Here is a 25,166-nt window from a genome sequence, read left to right on the forward strand (position 1 = left end):
TAATGGGAAGCACAAAGGTATTTTTCGGGCGGATTTTTCTGGTGGAAGGAATACGTGGGAGGATCTTTTCACTAAGAAATTTCCCTGGGAGATGGGAATTTTTCATAAAGAGAAAACTGGATTTCTGGGTGTTATTTAATAAAGATCAGAAATTAAATAATAAAACAATTTTTTTCAACTGAAAGTAAGGAGCAACATTAAAACTTAACACAAACAGACATTATTACGTATATGAGGGGGTTGCCCCTCCTCAATACCTCGGTCTTTACAGACAATTTGTTTTTTGAATTTTTAAGAAGGCTATTATTCTAATAGCAATGCTTAAATAGTTGGAACAACAAGTCAAACTTTAGCGTAAAGAGCGAGATATTGATGAGCGAGCAACCCCATCATATACGTAATAATTTCTGCTCGTTTTAAGTCTTAGTGTTGCTCCTTACTTTCAGTAGAATTTTTTATTTTATTTAACTGACTATCATAAATCCAGCCTATTGAAAATTCTCATTGAAGATATCCCATTCCAATTATTGATCATTTCACAATGGCTGCTACATTAAGTCACATAGCTCAGAAAACGTAAATATAGATTAGGTTTGAATATAATTTTAGTAAATATGAATCAGTGCTTAGGTATTATTTTTTTTACTACTGCTACAAATACCAGCTCACTGCAGCACCAAGTCACCTACGACCAGCCCAACAGCTCAATGCAGCACCAAGCCACCTGAGGCCAGCCCAACAGCTCAATGCAGCACCAAGCCACCTGAGGCCTGCCCAACAGTTCAATGCAGCACCAAGCCACCTGAGGCCATCCCAACAGCTCAATGCAGCACCAAACCACCTGAGGCCAGTCCAGCAGCTCACTGCAGCACCAAGTCACCTACGGCCAGCCCAATAGCTCAATGCAGCACCAAGCCACCTGAGGCCAACCCAACAGCTCAATGCAGCACCAAGCCACCTGAGGCCAGCCCAACAGCTCAATGCAGCATCAATCCACCAGAGTACAGCCCAACAGCTGAATGCAGCATCAAGCCACCTGAGGCCAGTCCAACAGCTCAATGCAGCACCAAGCCACCTGAGGCCAGTCCAGCAGCATACACTCCTCCTCCATCCTAATAAATTCAAAGACTAAGTCTTTACCCCTCCCATGAAGTTTCAATTCCCTCTAAATCTTCCATATGCCCATTTCTACACCATTCGGAGATGGCCCACTTTTGGTCTGGCCTGATAAGGATAGTCGAAGAGAACAATCGTTGGCAATCCGTCATCCGTAAAACGTGTCCTAGGCACATCAACCCTTCCTTCAGAGGGTTGAGGTGGTTGACCCTAGAAAGCGGAACTGAATCAAACTTTTTGCACAGCTTGTTGTTTAATATGCGGTCAGTCAATCGAGTACCTAATATACTCAGACAATTCCTATAGAAAACATTAAACAAATATTTCTCTACCGTTCCAGTGCCCACGTTTCAGAAACGAACTTGACTACTGTTGTTATCAGACCTTCCAATATTCTAATCTTGGTTCGCAGACTGATTTTCCTGTTCTTATAAACTTTTTTCGACTATGAAAGAAAAACTTGTGAAAAAAACAACCTTTTCATTTTTTATATTTTTGTTGTCCTTATGTTTTGTTGTCCATCCTTTCTAGCAATACCACCCAGTTAAGTGAAGCTATCCACTTGATGAAGCTTCTCATTACTCAGCATCATTTCTTAACCTTCATTTGTTTCTAGGACAGCAGACTAGTCTTTTTAACATTAGTTTTCATCAAGGTCACCCTGCAGCGCAATTTTCAGCCATGGTTGCTAAAATATTGCTTAATATTTTCTAAAATATTGGTCTATGTTGAAGCCAAACAAATACTGAAATATAAAAAATTATACGATTCTTTATTTACGTTTAATATACAAAGTCAGGTAGAACTAAAGAGCAAGCAACTACCCCAGTAGCTTGACACAAAAGGTCATATTTATTTTACTGCTTTTCTTTGCCAAAATATTTGGATGGCACTACATCAGACAGCCTAAATCTTCGTTTAAAATAAGGTGATTGTCGGAACTGTATATCTGTGCCATGAATGTAGTCCAAAATTCCAAGCCCAGCAAAACATTGAGTGGACCTGAAAATAAAAATGGAGTCAAGGAGCTTCATATAATGCAGCGTGTCTTCCACTGGAGTAAAGGGGCTTCACATAAAGCAGCATATAGTCCTTAATTTCTGTATGGAAAATATGCAATAGATTAGGATTACAGAAGTTCCGCCACTCAGGTTTATTTCCAGCCATTTTTGATTTACCTTGAACATAACGATATGATTTAGCATGTTTCGGTCTGTATTAAAAAAAATTTAAACGCAAATTTTAGGAGCTTACTTCTAAGTTTATCAACAAGAACAGTTGTGACAGCCAATATTCATCAATTGCAAGAATTAGCACTTTTTGTTGCTGTTATGTTCACACGCGATTATTATGTTATCCAATTTAATCCACAAAGGTCAGTAATACGAAAGCATTATCCGAGAAAAAATAGAGAAATTATTGCATATGGCTCTTAACTCCTGCACGACTCATGTACAGTAGATTAAAATGGAATAAGTTCCACCACTCAAAGGCTATGTTAGGCCATTTTCGTGATCTTACCGTCGTTAGAAGACGACAAATAAAGACAGTTTTACTTTATGTGAGCCTAAAATAACATACTGGTCCTTCTCGTACAGTCCTAGTAACCTGCACACATGCTTTAAGCCCCAAAACCATATTTGTAGGCCCTTTTTCCTTCTTTCCAGAACCCACTCAATTAAACTGGATACATGTAGTTAGCTTTTCAGGTAAATAATAACTTTCAATTAAAAAAATCTGACTGCAAGCGTTTGCTGAAAATCTCTTTCAAATGTTTACTTTTAAAGTATACAAAGTCCAGTGGCTTTTTTTTGCAATCGGATGAGAGCCATACCATGAGACTATGGCGATAGCTCTGATGTTCTATTGCTCTGATAAAAGAAGTAACCATTTTTAGAGCTTCTTAAGTCGACTTTTGTCTTCAAGGAAAGCCTCTAGGTATCAAGATTTTGTTATATTTCAATGATGAAAATTTTAAGTTTTTTGTTGGATATATTATACAGTTTATCCCACATGTGCCACTCGGGGCAATCACAACCACTAGCAATTGCAGTGCTACTAGCAGCAACAAAAGTGATAACCATTAAAACATACACAGAGCCCCCAAGCTACTATTGAGCTAACCCACATGTGTTCCTAAATAAATTGTTTTAGGCTTCATGCGAAAGTGTTAACATACAAAGTCCTTACTTCATGTGATGATAATCATGTGCTTCTGGAGTTGAGATATTAGGTATATGGTAGCCAGAATGGTCATTCAACGTTTGGACGAGTGCCAGCGTAAACCAAACCCACTGTGTAGCAATATGGGGTCCAAATAATATAATTCCAATGGCCGGTGGCAGTAAGTTTGAAAGTATATGCTCAACAGGATGACAGTACATTGCCGCTATTGCTATAGGTGCAGTCCACTGGTGATGCTGTTTATGAATGTACTTGTAAATTGCTCTGTGATGCAGCAATCTAAAATAGTAAGAATAGATCGTTAAATTTGTGAAACTTACTTCTTTTTTCACAAGTTTCAAAAACGAGTTGCATAAGAAACTACTACTACTACTACTAACAAGTCACCGCAGCACCATGCCGCCTGAAGCCAACACAACTACGCACGCTCCTCCTACATCCCAATCTATTCAAAGCCTTCATCTTGACACCCTCCCAGGAATTTCCCATTTCCCTTAAATCTTCCTTTATGATATCCTTCTAACCCAACCGCGGACGACCTACTTTCTGTTTAGCTTTTGACGGTTGGCCAAAAAGGACAATCTTCGGTAATCTGTCATCCTTCATCAGCAGAACGCATCCATGTCATCTCAACCTTTCTCTCATTATAGCTATAGAAAGTTAAATAAGACCGCATTTTTCGTACAGCCTATTATTTGAAACACGGTCAGTCAGTCGGGTACCCAGTTGAGATAGTCCGTCATATTGATAGCGCAAGAGAAAGAATGCAGCAGCTGTTTGGGTAAATTAGGCTTTGTCCAGTTCTTTTTCACCTAATAGAGTTGTTTCTCTCTTTTCATTACTTCTGCGTAGTCATATGTTTTTAAATCTTTAAATTCGTTTTTGGTATGGCCCTTTTTGGCTAAATGACCTATCTATCATTCCATCTCATGGAACCCAGATAAATAAAGAACAGATGTCATTGACATGATCGTCTCGTCTTTCAAATCAATTTTATATAAATTTATTGTAAAACACAAATAAAATAAATACATAAGAGCCCCCCCCTCCTACAAGGAGTTTTCTAGTTTAATTTAATATTTTTCTCCCTTTAAGTCTTATCTGGGACAGCATCATAAAATGATGCTATGTAGAGTGAATTTCAATGAAGATTTAGACAAATAAAATGTCGGACTAGCATACTACCTTTCTGTAGTACAATTAAAGTAGACCATTCTTATTGGAAGACAAATGCCTTTGTTAACAATCTACGAGTTAGCACTTGGAGAAAGGAGGAAATATTTAGGGAGGGTAAGGGTAACGCATGGTCTTTATTCATGCCCTATTTGTGGAGAAAATGGTGAGGGTCTGCTTCACTTCATGGCCCTTTGCCCCGAAAAAGATAATTTTTTTTGGTAATGTGAAGTTGAGTGGTAAAGTGAGTGGAAAAGTGACTGGTTGGTTTCAATTATTGAATCAAAAGATCATGGGACAATAAGAAAAATAGCAAAATATATAAAATTGGGAATGACGCATGGAAAGAGATTTTCAAAAGGGGGAGGGGGTGAAAGCTGCAAATAATGTTGTATGTTTTTTTTGTAGCCATGTCCCTTGTGGCTTTAGAGCATTAAATATATATATCAACCTATACAACTGAAATTACAGGCGATAAACGGATAAAAAAAATAAAATAAAATATAATAATAATGAAAACCACTGATATCCTTTATGCAAATAAATAGTTTTATTTTTTGTAAAAAATAGTTTTACATTAAATGTTTATAATAAATTGTTCATACTTATATTGCTGACTTCAAACATCACAACTATACAGAACAGATCCATGTAATCGGGAGCCGTGTTTACCCCCAAAATTTTGAGGTTTCTAGAATTGTCTTAACCTTCCAAAAAAATGTCTGTATTTGCACCTGATGAAGGATCTTTCGTTTTTATTTTACCACCTGCCACAAAACGATAACGAACTTACTTTTTCTTCGTCATTATACTGCAATTGTTTTCAAATGCATAGCCGCAGTGAATCAATGGTAATTAATAAGTATAATCTATTCTAGTGACTTTTTTTATTATTTAATAAAGAAAAAAATTTGTGGGTAACGCACAGTCGATCTTAAAGTTCTTTTTCTGGTCTTATTAAAACGGATTGATATTAAATGTTCTTAAGACGACTGGAATCACTTTCGTAGCTAGCATTCTGAACATGGCTATTCTCCCATTCTGGATTCTTTTAAAATTTGTCAAGTCACATTTAAAGCTCTTATTCAAGTAAACAAATCGTCAATTAGACAGATTTTGTTTTTTGCTGTAATTTAATTTTTGTGCTCAATTAGTCAGTGAAGGCCTTTTCTAGCGACAAACCAGATTGTAAATTCATAATCTGGTCTGTAAATATGTCATCTCACTGGCAATCTAGATCATGAAATGCTGTCCCTGACAGTTGGAATCGTGAGTTCATATTCTAGATCATTAGACTTTAAATTCGACAACTTTGTGTCAAAAAAGCTGATAGATTTTGCTGGGTAGTGGGTCAGGCTTATAAATTTTGGTGTTGTACATTTTGCGACTCTAAGTTCAGTTTTTAAATCGATTTTACAAACTTCTTTGTTTCACTGATGATTCTAAGCTCGTTTCAAGGACACGGTTTGTTACTGAAAAACTCATTTAATTGTTATCTGATCAAGCCGATATTCACGCATATGGGCACTAAATTTCGATTTTTCCGTAAGGATATCGGGATCTTAGTAACTTCCTTAACAACCTTTCATGTGTTTCATACAGAGTCTCATCTCGACATAAATTTTAGTAGTTTATTTGCAAATGAAAATGAACCTACTAAATAGGACCATTGAGTAAATATGCCCTATCGTAAGCGGCGCAGTAGTACTGCTTAAGCAAAGAGCGAAGTAGGCACAATGCATTATTATTTTTCTTTTTTATTTACTTATCTATTTTTTCACCAAGGCACTTGGTATAGAAGAAATAGTCGTAGAAACTTCTGAAGGGGTCCATTCGATTGAAATCGAAGTTCTAGTTCCCTTTTCAGGAGTCAAAAGTGATCGGAGGGCAACCAGCCACCCCTCCCACGCACCATTTTACCCAAGAACATCAGACAAAATTTTTGAGACACCCATCTTTGTCAGCATAGTTGAAAGGTCCAAAAGGTGGGTCTCTGAGGGTGACAACCCCCCCCCCCCCCACAGATCTTGGGGCAAGGGCTGTAAGTTATACATTTCACCCACTTGGAAAGGGTGGCCCTTTGTGTCCAAAAAGGTCAAGAGCCTTCAAGTGAAGCTTTCAGGGAATGTTGAGGGAAGTGTTGAAATAAATCAAAACCCACAAGGTGCATGCAGGTTGTGAAAAAGGCATATCTCAGGAACGACTTACAGTATATAGTTGGAATTTTCAGGAAACGTTGAGGGGGGTCATCAATTGACAAAAAGGCAGCATGTGCACGCTACTACTACTATTAAATCAAAACACACTTTGTGAATATCAGTTGTCAAAAGCGCACATAAACAATATCTTAGGAGCGGCTTAGCGTATTGAGTTGAAACTTCCAGGTTATGATGAGGGGTATGTTCAACTGACTAAAAGGCAATATATGCATACTACTACTGCTGCTAATACTACTGTCACTACTGCTAATACAAAAACTACTATTCCTACTATAACTATTGTGACTCCTACTTCTAATAAGGCTAGGGGTATGAAGCTGAAAATTTCAGAAAATGCTGAGGAGAAAGTTGATCTAAATTAAAACACACTCCGTGCATGTAGGTTGTCAAAAGGGCGCATCTCAAGAATAGTTTGGTGTATTAAGTTGAGAACTTCCAGGGAATGGTGATGGGATGATCAATTAATGAAAAGGCAATATGTGCTTGCTACTACTACTACTGCTACTACTGCTACTACTTTTTTTTTTCAATGGAGATATAATTTATCTCAAAAAATAAACAAAAAAGCAAGAAGCCCAGTTACCTGGGCTTGTATTGCAACTCCAAAAACAACTTACATCCACTTACATCAGTGTGTTGGGGTTCCCATTTCACAACAAAACAAACAAAAAACATATAAAACATATTAAACATATATAACTACTTAAGAAAAAAAAAATGTCGAGAAATGTCAGGGGGAAGTTGATCTAAATTAAAACACACCATGTGCATACAGCTCGTCAAAAGGACGTATCGGTAATATCTTGGAAACCAATTAGAAAATTAAGTTGAAATTTCCAGTGCATGATGATAGGGATGTTAATTGACCAAAAGGCAATATGTACATACTACTACTGCTATTACTGTTACTACTGCTGCTGAAACTACTATTGCTACTAATACATCTATTGCTACTACTTGGACTACTACTATAAATTAGGCTAAGAGAACTTCCAGGGAATGGTGAAGGGATGATCAATTCATGAAAAGGCGATGCGTGCTTGCTACTTCTACTGCTACTGCTACTACTGCTGCTTCTTTTTTCAATGGAGATATAATTTATTCACAGAAAAATAAAGAAAAAAGCATGAAGCCAAATAACCTGGGCTTGTATTGCAACTCCAAAAAAAAAACTTATATCCACTTACATAAGTGCATTCGGGTTCTGATTTCAGAACAAAACAAACATAAAACATATTAAACATATAGAAATACTTGAGAATAAAAAAATAATAGAAACAAAAATTATAATTCATAAACCTGCAGGCAATGATGCCTCAACTGCTCACGGAAGCCAGACCTTTCAGCAATATCCCTAATAGAAGATGGCATTTGAGACCACGACACCGGAAGAATATGACGAACAGAGAAAGCAGACCTCGCAAACACTCTAATCGGCCTTCTATACATACCAACCTGTCTCGTTAAATGCCCATAGACATCAGCAGATGTCTCAAACATATGACGAAGACACATTGGATTAATATTATTAATAATATCATACATTAGTTGAACCTCATAAAATAAGCACAACCCTGAAAACGGTAAAATATGCATTCGCGAATAAATATTTCTAACTTGAGGCAAGTCTATCAATTCCACAAATAGCACGCACAGCTGAATTCTGGAGAACACGCAAAGGTTACAGGTGAACATAAAATGTTCCAGACCAAACAGAACAACAGTATAGTAAATAAGGATGGACTAATGAGATATATAAAAGACGCAAAACATTCTGCGGAAACTGATGCTTTAGCTTCCTTATCATACCTATATTCCTTGCTACTTTCGACGATATACTATGTACATGCTCTGAAAAACTTAGTGTTTCATCAATTATTACGCCTAGGTATTTCACTGACTTCTGACGCCTTATTGTCGAGTCTCCTACTGTAAGCTCTTTCAACCAGGGGTAATATGAAGGTGATCTGCCCCAGACAACGAACCCCGGTTTGATTTACTTTCAGCTTGCTTAGCCTTAGCCATTTCTCCCTTTTTTCCATATCATTACTCGGTAGCCCTAAAAGCTAAGATTGAGTGCATTCCGCAAATGAAAAATTCGTATCATCAGTAAGCAGTAGAAGAGATTTCCTAGTTTTATACCTTTCGTCTCCATTTCCAACATTTGTTGTCAAATCACAGATTGTTTGACGGATGTCATTAATATATATTGAGAAGAAAAGAGGGCCGAGAGGGAACACCGCAACTAACATGGTAATCACTTGATTTCACATCATTCAGTTTTACATACATAGATCAGTGACTCAAATATGATGAAATAATTTTAAGAGCATTTCCTCTAACACCACAGTTGTCCAACTTTTTCAGAAGAATCACATGGTCCACTGTGTCGAATATTTTCAAAATGTCTAGAAATATAGTTGCCACTTTCAACTTTCCATCCAAAGCACCATTAATCACAGATGTCAAATACTGAACCGCATGCTCCGTAGAGTATCCTTTTCTGAAACCAAATTGGTTTGCATAAAAAAAAAAATCCTTCCTCTCCAGGAATATTCAGCCATTCGTTTATATAATATTTTTAAAAAAATTCGAGACAGAATAGGGAGCACTACTACTACTACTACTACAACTATTACTTCTACTGTGACCGCTACTAAGGCTAAGGGTGTTAAGTTGAAAATTTTAGAAAATGTTTAAAGTTGATTTAAATTAAAACATGCTATGCGCAGACAGGTTGTCAAAGGGGCGTATCAGTAATATCTTAAGAACGGTTTAGGGTATTCAGTTGAAACTTCCATTGCATGATGAGAGGGACTTTCAACTGACCAAAAGGCAATATGTGTATATGTGCGTACTACTACTACTACTGTCACTAGAACTGGCAATATTACTACTACTGCTATTACTCCTACTGCTACTACTGTGACTACTGCTACCGCTAAGACTAAGGTGAAGGTAAAAATTTCAGTAATATTGAGGGGAAAGTTGAACTGAATCAAAACATACTCTGTAATACAGGTCGTCAAAAGGGTGTATCAGCAATATTTTAGGAATGGCTTGGAATGTGAAGTTGAAACTTACATGCCTTGTTGTGGGGGACGCTGAACTAACCAAAAGGCAATATTTGCATGCTATTACTACTGCTACTAATTCTACTACTACTGCTACTACTATTGCTACTACTCATACCGCTGCTGCTAATATTACTCCTACTGCTATTGCTACTGCTACCACTACTGCTGCTATTACTAAGACTATTATTTCTATTGTGACTAATACTAAGGGTATTAAGGTGAAAACTTCAGGAAATGTCGACGGGGAAGTTGATCTAAATTAAAACACACTGTGTGCATACAGCTCGTCAAAAGGGCGTATCGGTAATATCTTGGAAACCGCTTAGAAAATTAAGTTGAAACTTCCAGTGCATGATGATAGGGATGTTAATTGACCAAAAGGGAATATGTGCATACTACTACTGCTGCTACTGTTACTATTGCTGCTGAAACTACTATTGCTACTAATACTCCTATTGCTACTACTGTGGCTACGCTATAAATACGGCTAAGGTAATAGCAACTTCAGAAAATTTCACGCTCCCCGTGCCTTCTACAGACCAGAGCCTAATTCGTATTTTACTGAAATTAAAATATGTTTTAAGCATTTTCTCTTTTTTTTTAACTCTAATGAGTTCAAAATTATTAAGACTTTCAAAAACGAATATCAATATATATCATCCATTTGTTTTTTTCAGTAATCTTGGCTATGATGGTAATTTGTTTTCGATATCATGAGAAATGAAGACAGAAATCTCGAAAAAAGGATTGTTTTCCGTAAAGTTTCAGTAAATTATGTTCTGGTCTTTAAAAGACACGGAGGGCGTCATCCCTAGCCCTCCTAGGTTCTTATCATTCTGAGTTTGACTCGGTTAATTATTGTAATTTCTGTTCGTTTTGGGGTTTCATTTATTTATTGATGGCGATTTATGGTAGTTTAACGTTTGAAAAATTGTTTGAATTTATTTCTGCTCATCTTTGTCTTAACGTAGGTCTTTGCTTTTCTTTGAATAACTTTTTTGTGGCAAAAGTTTGTTTTTAATTAGTCAATAAAGCTAAGAGATATTTAAAATTTAAGTTAAATAATTTCTGAGACCACACTGGCTAATCAGGATAAAACATAAAATCGGGAAGAAAGGAAGAAAACGAGGACAATTAACAGCCAGTGAAAAAAACTTTTCACTGGCTGTTAACTGTCCTAGTTCTCTTCCTTTCTTTTTGCAATTTTATGTTTTATCAAATTTAAGTTGCATTTTAATTCAAACATAAATATGTTCTTACAGGGTCAACTCGTGAATTTGTTCAAGTGAAAAAAAGAAAGAAATATAAAATGGTTCACTGGGCTTGATAAGGGTATAAAAAAAATGTGTCGTAAATATTTCGCCTGTATAAGCAACAAGGGGTCATCACAACAAACGAAAAATGCCAAACTAGAATCTCAAATCAATGAAATTAAAGGGAAGTATTTAATTAGCAAAGTCAATTACCGAACATACAAACTAACAAATTAAAAGTAATACATCATGCTGAAAAGGAATCAATAATTGATTGATTTTTTTTAATATTAATTTAAAAAACTTTTTCAGCAAAATAAATTTTTCAAAAACAAGTAAAGAACTCCATTAAACCATATATGAGCAGAAATAAAATCAAATAATCTACCAAGCATATAATTACCACAAATCACCATCAATAAATAAATGAAACCCAAAACGAACAGAAATTAAATAAAATAACCGAGTCAAACTCAAAACAAGTAGAAATTAATATGAGTAGGGCGGACAACCATCATGCCTTCTCAAAGCCAGAACCTAATTTGCACATTACTGAAAAAAAAGAGTATTTTAAGTGCCTTCACTTTTAACTTTAATAAACCAAATACTATTAAGATTTTAAGGAATAAATATCAGCACATGTATATTAAATAAAATGACAAAGCACCTTCATTTGTATTTTTTCAGTAAAAAAAAAACAGGTCTTATTTGATAGTTAAATAAAAAAAACAAGTTTTTTCAACTGAAAGTAAGGAGCAACATTAAAACTTAAAACGAACAGAAATTATTACGTATATGAGGGGGTTTGCCCCCCAGTCAATGCCTCGTTTATTACGCTAAAGTTCGAATTTTTATCCGAATCACAAATCCCTGAATCACAAAGACCGTTTAATAAGAATAGTACTAAAAAAAAATTTAGCGTAAAGAGCGAGGTATTGACTAGGAGGCGAATCCCATCATATCCGTAATAATTTTTGTTCGTTTTAAGCTTTAATGTTGCTCCTTACTTTCAGTAGAAAAAACTTGTTTTTTTTATTTAAATTCTGATCGTTATTTAAATAATGCTGGGAAATCTGGTGCCCCCCTTCGTAGAAATGTCCCTTCCCCCAAGGAATCATCCTCCATGGAAATATCGTCCCACGTAGCAAGTCGATCAGTAAGTCGATCTCCTACTCACTAGATATCAAACAGTTCGTGGTAACGAACTGTAAGTAAGGAGCGATTCAGCTCAATAGTAACCGAAACTCTAAAAAAAAGATTTTGATACAAATAGATACGTCAAAAGAATCAGATTTTAATACTGATTTCAAATATCTAAGTTTCATCAAGTTTAGTTCTATCCATCAAAAGTTACGCGCCTGAGAAAATTTGGCTGATTTTCTAAAAAAGGGGGAAAGACCCCTAAAAGGTATAGAGCCTTAATGAAAATCACACCATCAGATTCAGCGTATCAGATAACCCTACTGTATAGGTTTCAAGCTTCTATCTGCAAAAATGTGGAATTTTTTATTTTTTGCCAGAAGAAAGATCACGGATGCGTGTTTTTTTTTTTTTTTTTTTTTTTTTTTTTTTTTTCAGGGGTGACTGTATAGACCCAATGGTCCTAGAATAACGTGGGAGGACTCATTGGAACGGAAATTAAAAGCTCTAGTGCGCTTTTTAAATGACCAAAACAATGGAGGGCAACTAGGCCTCCTCTCACGTTCATTATTTTCCCAAAGTCACCTGATCAAAATTTTGAGATAGCAATTTTGTTCAGCATGGTCGAAAATAAGATAACTATGTCTTTTAGGATGACCTAATCCTCCAAAGTCCCCAGGGGCAGGGCTGAAAGTTATGAACTTTACCCAATGTTAACATATAGTATTGGTTATTGGGAAGTATACAGACATTTTCAGGGAGGATTTTTTCTAGTAGTGGGGGGTGGGTGGCTCGGGGTTTATGTGGGAGGATCTTTACATGGAGTAAGTTTTCATGTGGGAAGGGACATTGGTATGAAGGGGGTGCCGGATTTCCCAGCATTATTTAAAAAAGATCAGAAATTAAATAAAGAAAACAACAAGTTTTTCAACTGAAAGTAAGGAGCAACATAAAAACTTAAAACGAACAGGAAATATTGCGTATAGGAATGGGTCAATAGTTCACTATAGTCAATACTTCGCTCTTTAAGTCAAAGATTTTTTAGTACTTTCATAAGAGCTATTTATTCTAATTAACGGCCTTGGTGATTAAGGGGTCATTTTTAAAGAATTGGAACAAATTCCAAACTTTAGCGTAAAGATCGAGGTATTGATTAGGGGGCGAACCCCCTAATATACGTATTAAAAATATACAAATATAGAAACTCGTTACGTAAGTTAATTCGTAAGTTACGTATATTTATTACGAATACAAACGTTCGTAAATAAAACTAAACAACGTTCGAGAAAGCCATTTAACCAAATAAAAGTAAGATTAATATGCAAATTTGGTGTTAATTATTCACGTACGGTGAGCCAAAATCAAAACCTGCATTAAGTCAAAAAAGTTCAGAAATTAAATAAAAAAACAAAGTTTTTTTTAACTGAAAGTAAGGAGCGACGTTAAAACTTAAAACGAACAGAAACTATTCCGTATATGAAAAAGGATTCCCCCTCCTCAACCCCTCGCTCTTTACGCTAAAGTTTGACTCTGTCTCATAACTTTGTTTTTTAAAACAATAAAAAACTTTAGCGTAAAAAGTAAGGTTGAGGAGGGGGCAGCCCCTTTCACCTATACAGAATAATTTCTGTTCGTTTTAAGTTTTAACGTCGTTCCTTACTTTCAGTTAAAAAAAACTTGTTTTTTTTATTTAATTAATTATAAAAGTCGAGAGTTGCAGCATTTTCAAATCAGTATAATAGGATAAGTGACAAATAAAGTGTCATTAAAGTGCCAAGGACAGAAAAGGAAAACATTTTTGACCCCTGGACCTATATTAGGCACATTTATATCCGAAAACACTGAATTTCTAAATTTTCTTCTTCTTGTTTCAAACTCATAAATTTTTTAGAACATTTCCATACTTCTGTCAGTGTTGCCACTTTAAACCTGGCCTGCAGAGGTCGGTGGAGCATGACGGTCCCAAGTCCGTAAAATGAGGAGGGTTGGGTGATGGGCTTGCTACCATCCCAGTAAAATTCCGAATTGCAGAAGAAACAGCGATGATAGCCTCGGATACCCCACTACACCATTTGGCGACAACCTCAGCACGCCCACGGACACGATTTATGACAGCAAAAACTAATACAAAATTTGGATTTTGGAATGTAAGGACACTAAACCAGCTGACAAAACCTGAACAAGTACTCAGAGAGATGAAGAAGTATAAGCTAGATCTCCTTGCTCTAAGCGAAGTCAGGTGGATTGGATTTGGACATGAACAAATAGGAGAGGGTTACTCACTAATTTACAGCGGAAATGAATCCCAGCACCAGGCTGGAGTTGGGATAATGCTGTCTGACCAGGCCGGTAAAGCAATAGTTGAATAGAAGCCAGTCAGGGACAGATGCTTACTTGCAAGATTTGTAACCACCCGTATTAAAATCCCAATTATTGCATTCTATGGTCCTAAGAATGATACTGACAATACTGAGAAGGAGTCATTTAACCAAGTTTTTCAGTCATTTACATCAAAATTACCGTTACATGACCTTACTTTTGTGGTTAGAAACTTCAATACAAAGGTAGGAGCAGAAAGAGACTACTGTCCGCAAGTCCGAGAGATACATGGTCTTGGTGAAATGAACGAAAACGGAGCCCTCCTGGTACATTATGCTCTCAGTGGTGATCTTACGGTCAGGACAGCTCAGTTTGAACACAAAACCATCCACAGACAGTCAAGGATCTAACTATATAGCAGGACGAAGATTTAAATAGACCGTCTTCTTATTTTAAAGAGACGGCAGACAAGTCCTTTGGACGCACGGGGTTTCAGAGGGGCAGATACCCAGTCAAACCACATGCTAATGGTAGCAAAATTGAAAGTCAAAGTGAAAGTGCCCAAAAACACAGAGTCAAATTCTACGAAGCTTTATGATGCGGACAAATTACATGTCCGAGAAAGCGGAAGAAAATTTTGTATTGAGTTGAAGAACTCATTCATTCCGCTTGAAATATAAAACAACGCAGATAGCCCGGAAACAGCGTGGAAAAACAGGAAGACAATATACAATCTAAGTGCTAGGGATGTGCTCGGGTATAAGAAGAAACCGAAGGAAAAATGGATATCACAGGAAACTTGGAAACTAATCGAGGAGTGCAATGACTTGAGATAGAAAATTTTCTCTGCTAGTGGCGACAGAACTTCGGTCTTCGCAAATGTCCTAGTGAAGGACATTTGCAAAGACCGATTTATTGAATGTCCTTCATTAGTGAAGGACATTCAATAAATGAAGGACAAAGAAATCAAAAAGTCGGCAAAAGCTGACAAGCGGAGGTTGTAGAAGAGAAGAATAGAGTAACAGAGGAAGCAGCTAGAAAAGGAGTCTCCAATGCAGTGTAAAGGCTTACAACTGAAATGCTATGAAAACTTCCGAGCAGATCCAGCCAAGTCAAAGATGAGAGAGGAAATTGTCTCACCGAAACTGAGAAAATGGACGAGAGATGGGTATCCCACTTCGAAAAGGTTTTAAATAGACCGAGACCAACTGACCGAGAAAGCATCCCTTCTACGCCCTTTCTTAACCTTAATTTTGACGAAAATCCCCCAACATCTGCGGAAATACTTGTTGCAGTGAAGAAACTCAAGAATGGAAGATCACCTGGAGAAGACTGCATAACTTCGGAAATTATCGATGCATCAATGAGGACATACCTTTCAGTGTGGATAACACTGATTGCAACAGTCTGGCAGTTTGAAAAGGTCCATGGCGACTGGACCAAAGGGATAATTGTTAAGATATTTATGAAAGGTGATGCACCTATCTGCGATAACTGGCAAGGTGTAAACCTAATATCAGTACCAAGTAAGGTTGTAGCGCTTGTAATGCTCGAAGGACTGAAAAAAGCACTCGATCCGTATCTGAGAGAAGAGCAACATGGCTTTCGGACAGGTAGATCTTGTTCAGATCTCAAATTCACACTTAGGACTCTGATAGAAGAAGCAAAAGAGTGGTCCAACATAATATAAAGGCTCTTCATTGATTTTGAAAAAGCCTTCAAGTGGACCCTGACACACTCTCTGAAATTCTACAGTATTATGATGTCCCCAAGTAAATAACAAGTTTGATCATGGCCTTTTATGAAAACATGGGATGTTGCATAAAGACAGAGAATGGAACAACAAGCTACTTCAAAATTTTGTCAGGAGTGCGACAGGGATGCGTTTTGTCACCTTTTTATTTGTAATTTTAATGGACTATGTTTTGAGAGAAGCGGCTGGCTTCGTAATAACTGTCGGAAATAAAATCCTCTCGGACATTGACTTTGCGGGTTTTGTGGCATTTCGGTAAATTAAAAAGCAGCGACTCCAGGAGCTCCTTAATAAAGTGAGCGTTAAAGTGGAGAAAGTTGGCCTAAACATCAACATAGACAAGACTAAATCAATAGCAACATCAGGCTCGCCAGTCGAGCTCCTGCACAAAAATCGCAGAGTTTAAGTACCTCGGAAGGTGGGTCGATTACACAGGAGAGGTGCAAAATGAGGTCAAGAGAAGAATTGGCATGACAAACTCTGGTTCCTATAAACTTAATTCAGTATGGAAACCAAAGAAGGACTCACTTCCACTAAAGCTGCAACTTTTTAATAGCAACGTTTTGTCCGTGCTATTGTATGCCAGTGAGTGCTGAAAACTAAATGTTAGGACAAAGAAAAGACTCACAGCTTTCGAAAACATGTGCTTGAGACGCGTACTGAATATCGGTTGGCGTCAAAGAGTCAGTAACATTGAGGTCCACAGAAGAACTGGCCAGCCGCTTATTACTGAAGTGATTAAGAAGAAGAGATGCAGCTATCTTGGCCACGTCCTTCGGATGGAGGACTAAGAATCCCGAACCAGGTTCAACAATGGCAGCCGCATGGGCGTCGAAAGAGGGGAAGACCGAGAAACACGCTCAGACACACTTACGATCGTGATCTACACAGCGCTCACACATCACTACAACCCAGTGGGAAGATGTACTTGCCGCAGCGCCAATACGTAACGTTTACCGAGGCTTCGTCGATGCCCTATGCGCCCCAGATGGCTCAGGAAGACCTAAGTTCTAAGTAAGTTCCGTCCAAAAAAGATCAAATATTAATCATCTAAAAAAATTTTCTGGTTGTTTCAAACTCATAAAGTTTTCAGAGAATTTCCATACTTTTGTCAGTATTGCCACTCTAAACCATGACAATAAATAAGCAAAACTATTTAGGCAAAATTTAACAACGCGTTTCGTCCGAAAAAAATCAGCTATTAATCATTTAAAATTTGTCTTCTGTTTTTTCTCAAGCTTTTGAAGTTTTCAGGGCATTTCCATACTTTTGTCAGTGTTGCCACTTTAAACTGTGACAATAAATAAGCAAAACTATTTAGTCAGAATTTAACAACACGTTGGGTCCGAAGAAATTCAAATATTAATCATCTAAAGTTTTTCTTCTGGTTGTTTCAAATTCATGGAATTTTCAGAGCATTTCCATACTTTTGTCAGTATTGTCATTATAAACCATCATAATAAATAAGTAAAACTATTTAGTCAAAATTTACCAGCGCGTTTCGTTCTGAAGAATTCAAATATTAATCATCGGCTGACTCCCTAAGTCAAACTATACTTTTAATGGGAAGCTGCACCTTTTCGTGCTGTTTGATGCCTTTAAGTTTTAGCTAATTTTTTACTAGTTTTTCACAAACCTATCCTTTTTTTAATTAATATCCGTTACTACCAAAAACTGTATAACTGCAAATGGAGGTCTTATTTATTGAAGATGAAATCCTTCATTCTTCCCATTTTATATATAAAAGATATATTGTTGTGTAAATTTCTACTTAACCGATCCAAACAGTCAGATTCCTTTTTCACTGTCTTTGGTACTTCAAGATCAGTCTGAGACATAATTTTTTAGGCTAAAAAGAGCACCCATGTTTTCTGATGGGATTTTCACCAACACCTCCGCGTAAATCTTATAAAAGAAAGAGTTTCATCGATATATCACATCATTATTAGTATTATACTACTAACTTACTACCTTCATACAAGGAATCTCATTTTGTAATTTTGTAATCTCATTAAGTTCTTTGTTGTTCTTTCTGGCTCATGGCCTCTTGAGTTTTTGTCCTTAAAAATCTTTTTTTTTTTTTTTTTCTTTTTTTTTCTTTTTTTTTTAGTCAGAACTTTATTGCTTGTACAGCTTCTACAGGGTTCACTTCATTTCTTAAATATTTAGGAGAGGGATGTTGAACTTCACTATTCGTTCCAGTTTCTTAGTTTTACCCTATTTTCTGATTTTGTTGGTTAGTTCAGCTCAGGTCTTTCAACACTTAGCCGCATAATTTTTTTCAAGCCTATGGTTAGAAAAGCCATTTGTTTACTAAATTTTTTACGTATTACCTGTGAAAGTAGTAAAAAAAAAATTCCTGAGTCAGACTTAGCAGGACTAAATGGATGATAAATGTTGTGAAGTCTGGTAGCTTGGAGATCGAAGGGAATTCTCTCTGTTCGAAGGTCACGTGAGTGAAGTACGTCAGGGGTAGTGTCACTACTATTTGATTGAACAATACTTGCTTGATAAGCTGAAAAAATATTGTTATTATTCATTTTGTTTGCGAGAGAGAGAGAGAGAGAGAGAGAGAGAGAGTTATATAGACAGAGAGAGAGAGAGAGATAGAGAGAGACAGAGAGAGAGATAGAGAGAGAAAGAGAGAGAGAGAGAGACAGACAGAGACACAGAGAGACAGACAGACAGACACACAGACAGAGATGAGATATACATTTATTAAAAAAGAAAACCAACACTATTCGCCTTTCGCCTGCCAAGAAAGGCAATAAACTTGAAAGGGCAAGCGAGGTTATCACTCTCAGCTAATTAAAACAACATTCATACCTTGCTACTCAACACACAAGAAACTCATCTGATGAAGGAATAAAGGAAAAAAAAGAGAGAAAGAGGAAAAGAGAGAGAGAGAGGGGAATGAGAGGGAGGGAGGGAGAGAGAGAGAGAGAGAGAGAGATTCTGCAAAAGAGAGTTTTTTTTTACCACATTTTCAAGCTTAGATTGATGACTGAGAAGTGTCTGAGGTGTCTGAATCACTAAATCCGGTTGTCAGGTTTTAAGATTATAGGCATGCATTTAATTCAGCTAATAAAAAGTTTTTCTTAAAGTACTGATGCTGCTTTAGTTGGTACTGCTGCATTATACGAACACTTCTATATACTGCTAAAGAGGTCAAGTTTGTTTAATGCTAATGAAATAAAATAAAATAGGATTAATATATAATAGTTTATAAACAAATTTGGGCTATATATTTGCACACTAGGGGGGGGGGGTAAAGCATACCATATATTAAATAGGTAACCTAACCAGAGACAGATACCCGGTTATAATGGTTTTATGAACAAAATTATAAGAATTACATGAATGGCAAATCCCAAATTGTAATTTTAACATTCATATTAGATCATCTGTTTCACTCAATTCCACTCTAACAACTATTTTAGTACCGGGTATCTGTCCCGGTATCTGTAGCATTTCCCGTTTGACATTCCATATACAGTGTATAACAGTATCCGTTTAATGACATTCCATATACAGTGTATAACAGTATCCGTTTAATGCACTAGTACCCTTTAGTTTAGTAGAAGTTTTGAAACTTACCTTCCAGAATTGATGAACATGAAATTAAGTGCTATGGAACTCGTTTATTCAGTTGGAGGATTCCATCCATTGACCTTACACCGTAGAAGGGAGAGCATGCGCTGGACAAATTTTTACACTTGGGTTAATCATTACAAGCTATCAAACATCAGACCCCTTTAGTCCTGAGCATTATAGAATATGAAAAGTCAATTGGTTCAGCTGATATTAAATCCTTTTTGAAGGTCATATCCACAGTATGTAAATATAATATTATGATGTTAAACTATTATATTATTATTATATTAAATTATTATTATTTATTTACAGTGGTCATATCCTTGTAGCCTTGTAGGGCATACCAGATAAGTTCATTAAAGTTATTTGCGGTATACATGAGTATGCTGGGGTTAAGATAGGAAGGAAGGGGGGTTGTTGGTTTAGGGTGAAATCAGGAGTTGAGCAGAGGATTGCGTCTTAAACTTGTAATTAATAAGCTCAGGACCTCTTAAATACTAGCTTTGGTAGAAATCAAACACAATGAAACATGTATTTACAGAGTTTTTATTTTAGACAGTCAGGCTACAAACCTGAACGTTTTAATGACTATTATTATCTCCATGTTGGAGATCTCCTAAATAATCCTAAATCGATCAGGCTCAGCAAAGTTACGAAATGTCTACACGCATTAATGGAGGGTTGGAACGGTTGGAGGGACAAGCACAGAAATCATGTCCAAGCACTGTTAGCGCAAACACTCAAGCTCAAACACTGTTTGTAAAATATGTACTTATTGTATTCTGATGTTGAACAGTCATAGTTTGACCATGGCCCCTATTCAAGAAAATGTTGGAGGGGGGGGGGAGTAAAATGCAGTTTTGAAAATCTAGAGGGGGGGATTTTTTTTCGTTTAAAAAAACGAAAATACCAAGAAAACGAACTTATTTTTGACGATTTTCAAGAGGAAGTTTTGCTGCTCCAAATACCAGACACTTGGACTACTCATTAGGGATTATTGAATTAGGGATTATTGGATGGGATTATTATAAGACCTAATGTTCGAGGTTGGTTCTTTTCTTTTTTGAAAATTCTTAGTGCTTTATTTCTTACGTGATACCTGATATAAATTGTTATTTCATCCTTTATTCTAACCTTTTTCAGGCGGTCCGGATCCACTGGTTCGTTTGTTCCAGGTTGAGTTTTTAGCTCTTTTATTGCTTTTGGTCCTCCAAGAACGTCAGCAAGAAGGTAAACTGATCCAATGGTCCAATACACTATAAATGTCAGAAATGTTGATCCTACAAAGGAAATTTAATAAATAAATTACATACAAATTTAGCATAATGATTAATATATATTTCACTGCCATTGAATATTCTACCTTCGATCACACTGAAGTAACAAATGATGGAACAAAAATCTCCTGCTGGTATGATGGTAATCTCTTATAATGTACTAAGTTGCACCTTCTTATTTTTTCCCCAACAGGCACGATCTATCCCTCTATAATGGAACTTCTCACTTCAAAAAGTAATATATGTTCCCCACCAGATAAACGCATACAGCTCAAAAGACTTGTGTTGAATGGAAACTTTATTCAAACCACATAGTTACATTACGAGCATTAAGATTTCGTTAGATTTAGGAAATAAAAAGGACGGAGGCGAGTTTTTCCTTTTTCTATTTTACATTTTTTCTATTCTTTTACGCTGCTCGTTCACGTTGAATTTTTCCTTTTTTACTTTCATCTTTACATCATCTCCAACATAACGCAGCAGAAATAGTTGAGTCCATTACACACACACAGTTCTGTTCATCTCTTGAACATGAATGATTTGCACAAGCTCTTGATGGGTTCATTTGTATTCAATTACTTTATGGAAAACCAAAAAATCATGGGTCCAAACCAAAATAAAAAATCATGGGTCCAAAAAAAACAACAGAAAACCAATCATGGTTTTCTGGAATGCTCCTAGTGCCGATGCATTGAAATCAAGATAACGTGGTTGTGTCCTAAACCCTAGCGAAGTGTTTGGAGTTTCGTCGACTGTTGATATGGGTCTGTCTTTTAACTAAATTATTTCTGTCTTATTTCTGTTAGTTTGGCACTCCTGTTCTCTTTATTGCTTTAAAAATTACCTTAAAGAAGTTTTGTTGGGTTTAAATAATAAAAATTTTAGTGAGTTACACATACATTTATTTTTTTTTCCGTCTAAAAGAGGCTAGTTCTTGATGCTGATGGATTCCTTTTTTTGCGAAGAAGTGTGCATCAAAACCCCCTAGGATTTGTTTGGATGTCGATCTTTATTTTATTAAATAAAAAAAACAAGTTTTTTTAACTGAAAGTAAGGAACGACGTTAAAACTTAAAACGAAAAGAAATTATTCCGTATATGAAAGGGGCTGTCCCCTCCTCAACGCCTCGCTCTTTGCGCTATAGTTTTTTATTGTTTTAAAAAATAAAGTTGTGAGACAGAGTCAAACTTTAGCGTAAAGAGCGAGGCGTTGAGGAGGGGACAGCCCCTTTCATATACGGAATAATTTCTATTCGTTTGAAGTTTTAACGTCGTTCCTTACTTTCAGTTAAAAAACTAGTTTTTTTTTATTTAATTTTTGAATGTTTTTGAATTAATGCAGGTTTTGATTTTGGCTCACCGTACATGAATAATTAAAACAAAATTTGAATATTGATTTTACTTTTGTTTGGTTAAATCGCTTTCTCGAAACTTGTCTAATTTAATTTACGAACGTTTTATTAGTAATAAATATACGTAACTTACGAATTAACTTACGTAACGAACTTCTATATTCATATATTTTTAATACGTATATTAGAGGCTTTACCCCCTAGTCAATACCTTGCTCCTTAAGCTAAAGTCCAAATTTTGTTCCAATTCTTTAAAAATTACCCATTAATCACAAAGGCCGTTAGTTAGAATAAATAGCTCTTGTGAAAGTACTAAAAAAATTTTGGCTTAAAGAGCGGGGTATTGACTAGGGGGTGAACCCAAACACATACGTAATATTTTCTGTTCGTTTTAAGTTTTGATGTTGCTCCTTACTTTCAGTTGAAAAACTCATTTTTTTTATATTTAATTTCTGATCTTTTTTTAAAATAATGATGGGAAATCCGGCGCCTCCTTCATAGTAATGTCCCTTCTCCTATGAAAACTTACTTCATGGAAAGATTCCCCCACATAACAACCGCCCCCCCCCCCCAACTACCAGAAAAAATACCCCCTGAAAACGTCTGTGTACTTCCCAATAACCAATACTATATGTTAACACTGGGTAAAGTTCATAACTTTCAGCCCTCCCCCCAGGGACTTCGGGGGGATAATTTTGATCGGTTGACTTTGGGAAAAAAATGAGCGTGGGAGGGGGCTAGTTGCCCTCAATTTTTTTTTTGGTAGCTTAAAAAGGGCACTAGAGCTTTTAATTTATGTTCCAATGAGCCCTCCGACGATATTCTAGGACAACTGGGTCGATACAATCACCCCTGGGAAAACAAACAAAACAAAAAAACAAATAAACACATCCATGATCTTTCTTCTGGCAAAAAATGCAAAATTCCACATATTTATAGATAGGAGCTTGAAACTTCTGCAGTAGGGTTCTCTGATACACTAAATATGATGGTGTGATTTTCATCAAGGTTCTATAACTTTTAGGGGGTATTTCTCCCTTTTTTGAAAATCAGCCAAATTTTCTCAGGCACGTAACTTTTGATAAGTAGGACTCAACTTGATGAAACTTATATATTTTAAATCAGCATTAAAATCTGGTTCTTTTGATGTATCTATTAGTATCAAAATTCCGTTTTCTAGAGTTTCGGTTACCATTGAGCTGGGTCGCTCCTTACTTACAGTTCGTTACCACGAACTGTTTGATTTTTCGTAAAAATTGAGCTTTTTGTAAACACATTTAACCCAGCATATTTGAAACAAACATTGATCTAAGAAGATGATGCCAATTTTGAACAAGATCCACTTGGCTTCGTTTGAAAGTTCTTTAATCCGTATTCAGAATAATTTTAAATTCGCTAAAGTTTAGCTTCATTAAGGCGACGAATTAATTAATATGCCTATATGTAAAAATGTTTCATAATTGTGTTTAATACGTTAAAGTAAAAAAAAAGGAGAGCGCCTTTACAAAAGGACTAATATTTGTGGTTTGCCTAATAAATTATACTTCGAAGGAATAGTTTTTATCTTTTAATTAAAAATAAACTGAAAGTCTATATGCCTTCCCCCACTCTCTTACCGCTGAAATTTCATCGAAAGGGTTCATCATTTCTCCTCAAAGGCGCTGCCATCATGCCTTTAAAACCAAGAGAGCCACTAACCCAGCTCTCAGAGTTCCTCATCAAAATTCCAAAGATTGCTAACTAAGAATTTATGCTGACCTCAGTCATTTTCTCTGGGATAATAATCTTTAGTCCCTCTAGATCATAAGAAAAAGAAATGACTCAAAAATATGATTCAAAAGCTACTCAATATTTCCCTTGGCTTCCACCAAAGGAAAAATGTCCTTAATCTCGCCTTGCAAACCATTGAAACGAATAAATATTCTAATCAGTTTTCTATGTTTTATTATAGCATTAATATAGTTTTGATTATTGTTTTTAATGCTAGATAACCTACAATCAGGCTTTCCAGTGAAGAAAACACAAAAGAAGTAAACCTTGTTACTCATTCCTTTGTTTATTCCTAATTTGATTTTGAAAACACCCAAGATAAATAATAAAAAATAGAAAAAAATTGTGTTACACGTTTTAACATCATTCTGGTGTTTTACTTCGATGTTTGTGCGATAGCGATTCGTTCAGCTGACTTCGAACTCACTTTTCGTTGTCTCATAGATCCCAATTTTGCACAAAAGTAGAAATATGGGGCATTGTACTTATTTAAAACATTAGAGCCTTCCCAGAAAGAGGTAAAATTGAGAAATAAAATTTTTAACTTTTATCTTGTTTAGCTTATACTAATATTAACCAATTTTTGTTTGCCTAAAATCAAAAGCAATAGCCTTTTTTTCATCACAAAACTGAGATATGGGATTTTAAACTTTTATCTTGTTTAGCTTATACTAATAATAACCAATTTTTTTCCTGTCTAAAACGAAAAACGATAGCCCTTTTTTTATCACCAGAATTGAGAAATGAGATTTTTAATTTTTATCTTGTTTATCTTATACTAATATTAACCAATTTTTTCCTCCCTAAAACCTAAAACTACAGCCCTTTTTTCATTATACAGTGAGAGAAATTAGTTTCAAAATTGTATTTTGTTTGAATATAACTAAAACACACGTTTTTAGTAAAACGAATTTCTACTGATAGAAAAAGAGAAGTATGT

At 35.9% G+C, this 25,166-nt stretch overlaps 1 protein-coding gene across 1 annotated transcript in view; it reads right to left on the reverse strand.

Moving 5' to 3' along the window:
- Window positions 1–1,856: 1,856 nt before the first annotated feature.
- The window catches only part of LOC148954815 (fatty acid hydroxylase domain-containing protein 2-like), a 33,916-nt gene continuing 10,606 nt past the window's right edge, over window positions 1,857–25,166 (reverse strand). The window contains exons 3-6 of the mRNA XM_089098722.1: window positions 20,963–21,108; window positions 18,568–18,749; window positions 3,307–3,579; window positions 1,857–2,118 (exon numbers count right to left, since the gene is read on the reverse strand). Of these exons, the coding sequence (XP_088954848.1) occupies window positions 1,974–2,118; window positions 3,307–3,579; window positions 18,568–18,749; window positions 20,963–21,108 (746 nt within the window). The 3' untranslated portion in view covers window positions 1,857–1,973. The remainder of the gene's footprint in view (window positions 2,119–3,306; window positions 3,580–18,567; window positions 18,750–20,962; window positions 21,109–25,166) is intronic.

The sequence above is a fragment of the Artemia sp. Qi Xiang Cuo genome, chromosome 2 (assembly GCF_049724085.1).
Source record: "Artemia sp. Qi Xiang Cuo chromosome 2, ASM4972408v1, whole genome shotgun sequence".
NCBI lineage: Eukaryota > Metazoa > Arthropoda > Branchiopoda > Anostraca > Artemiidae > Artemia > Artemia sp. Qi Xiang Cuo.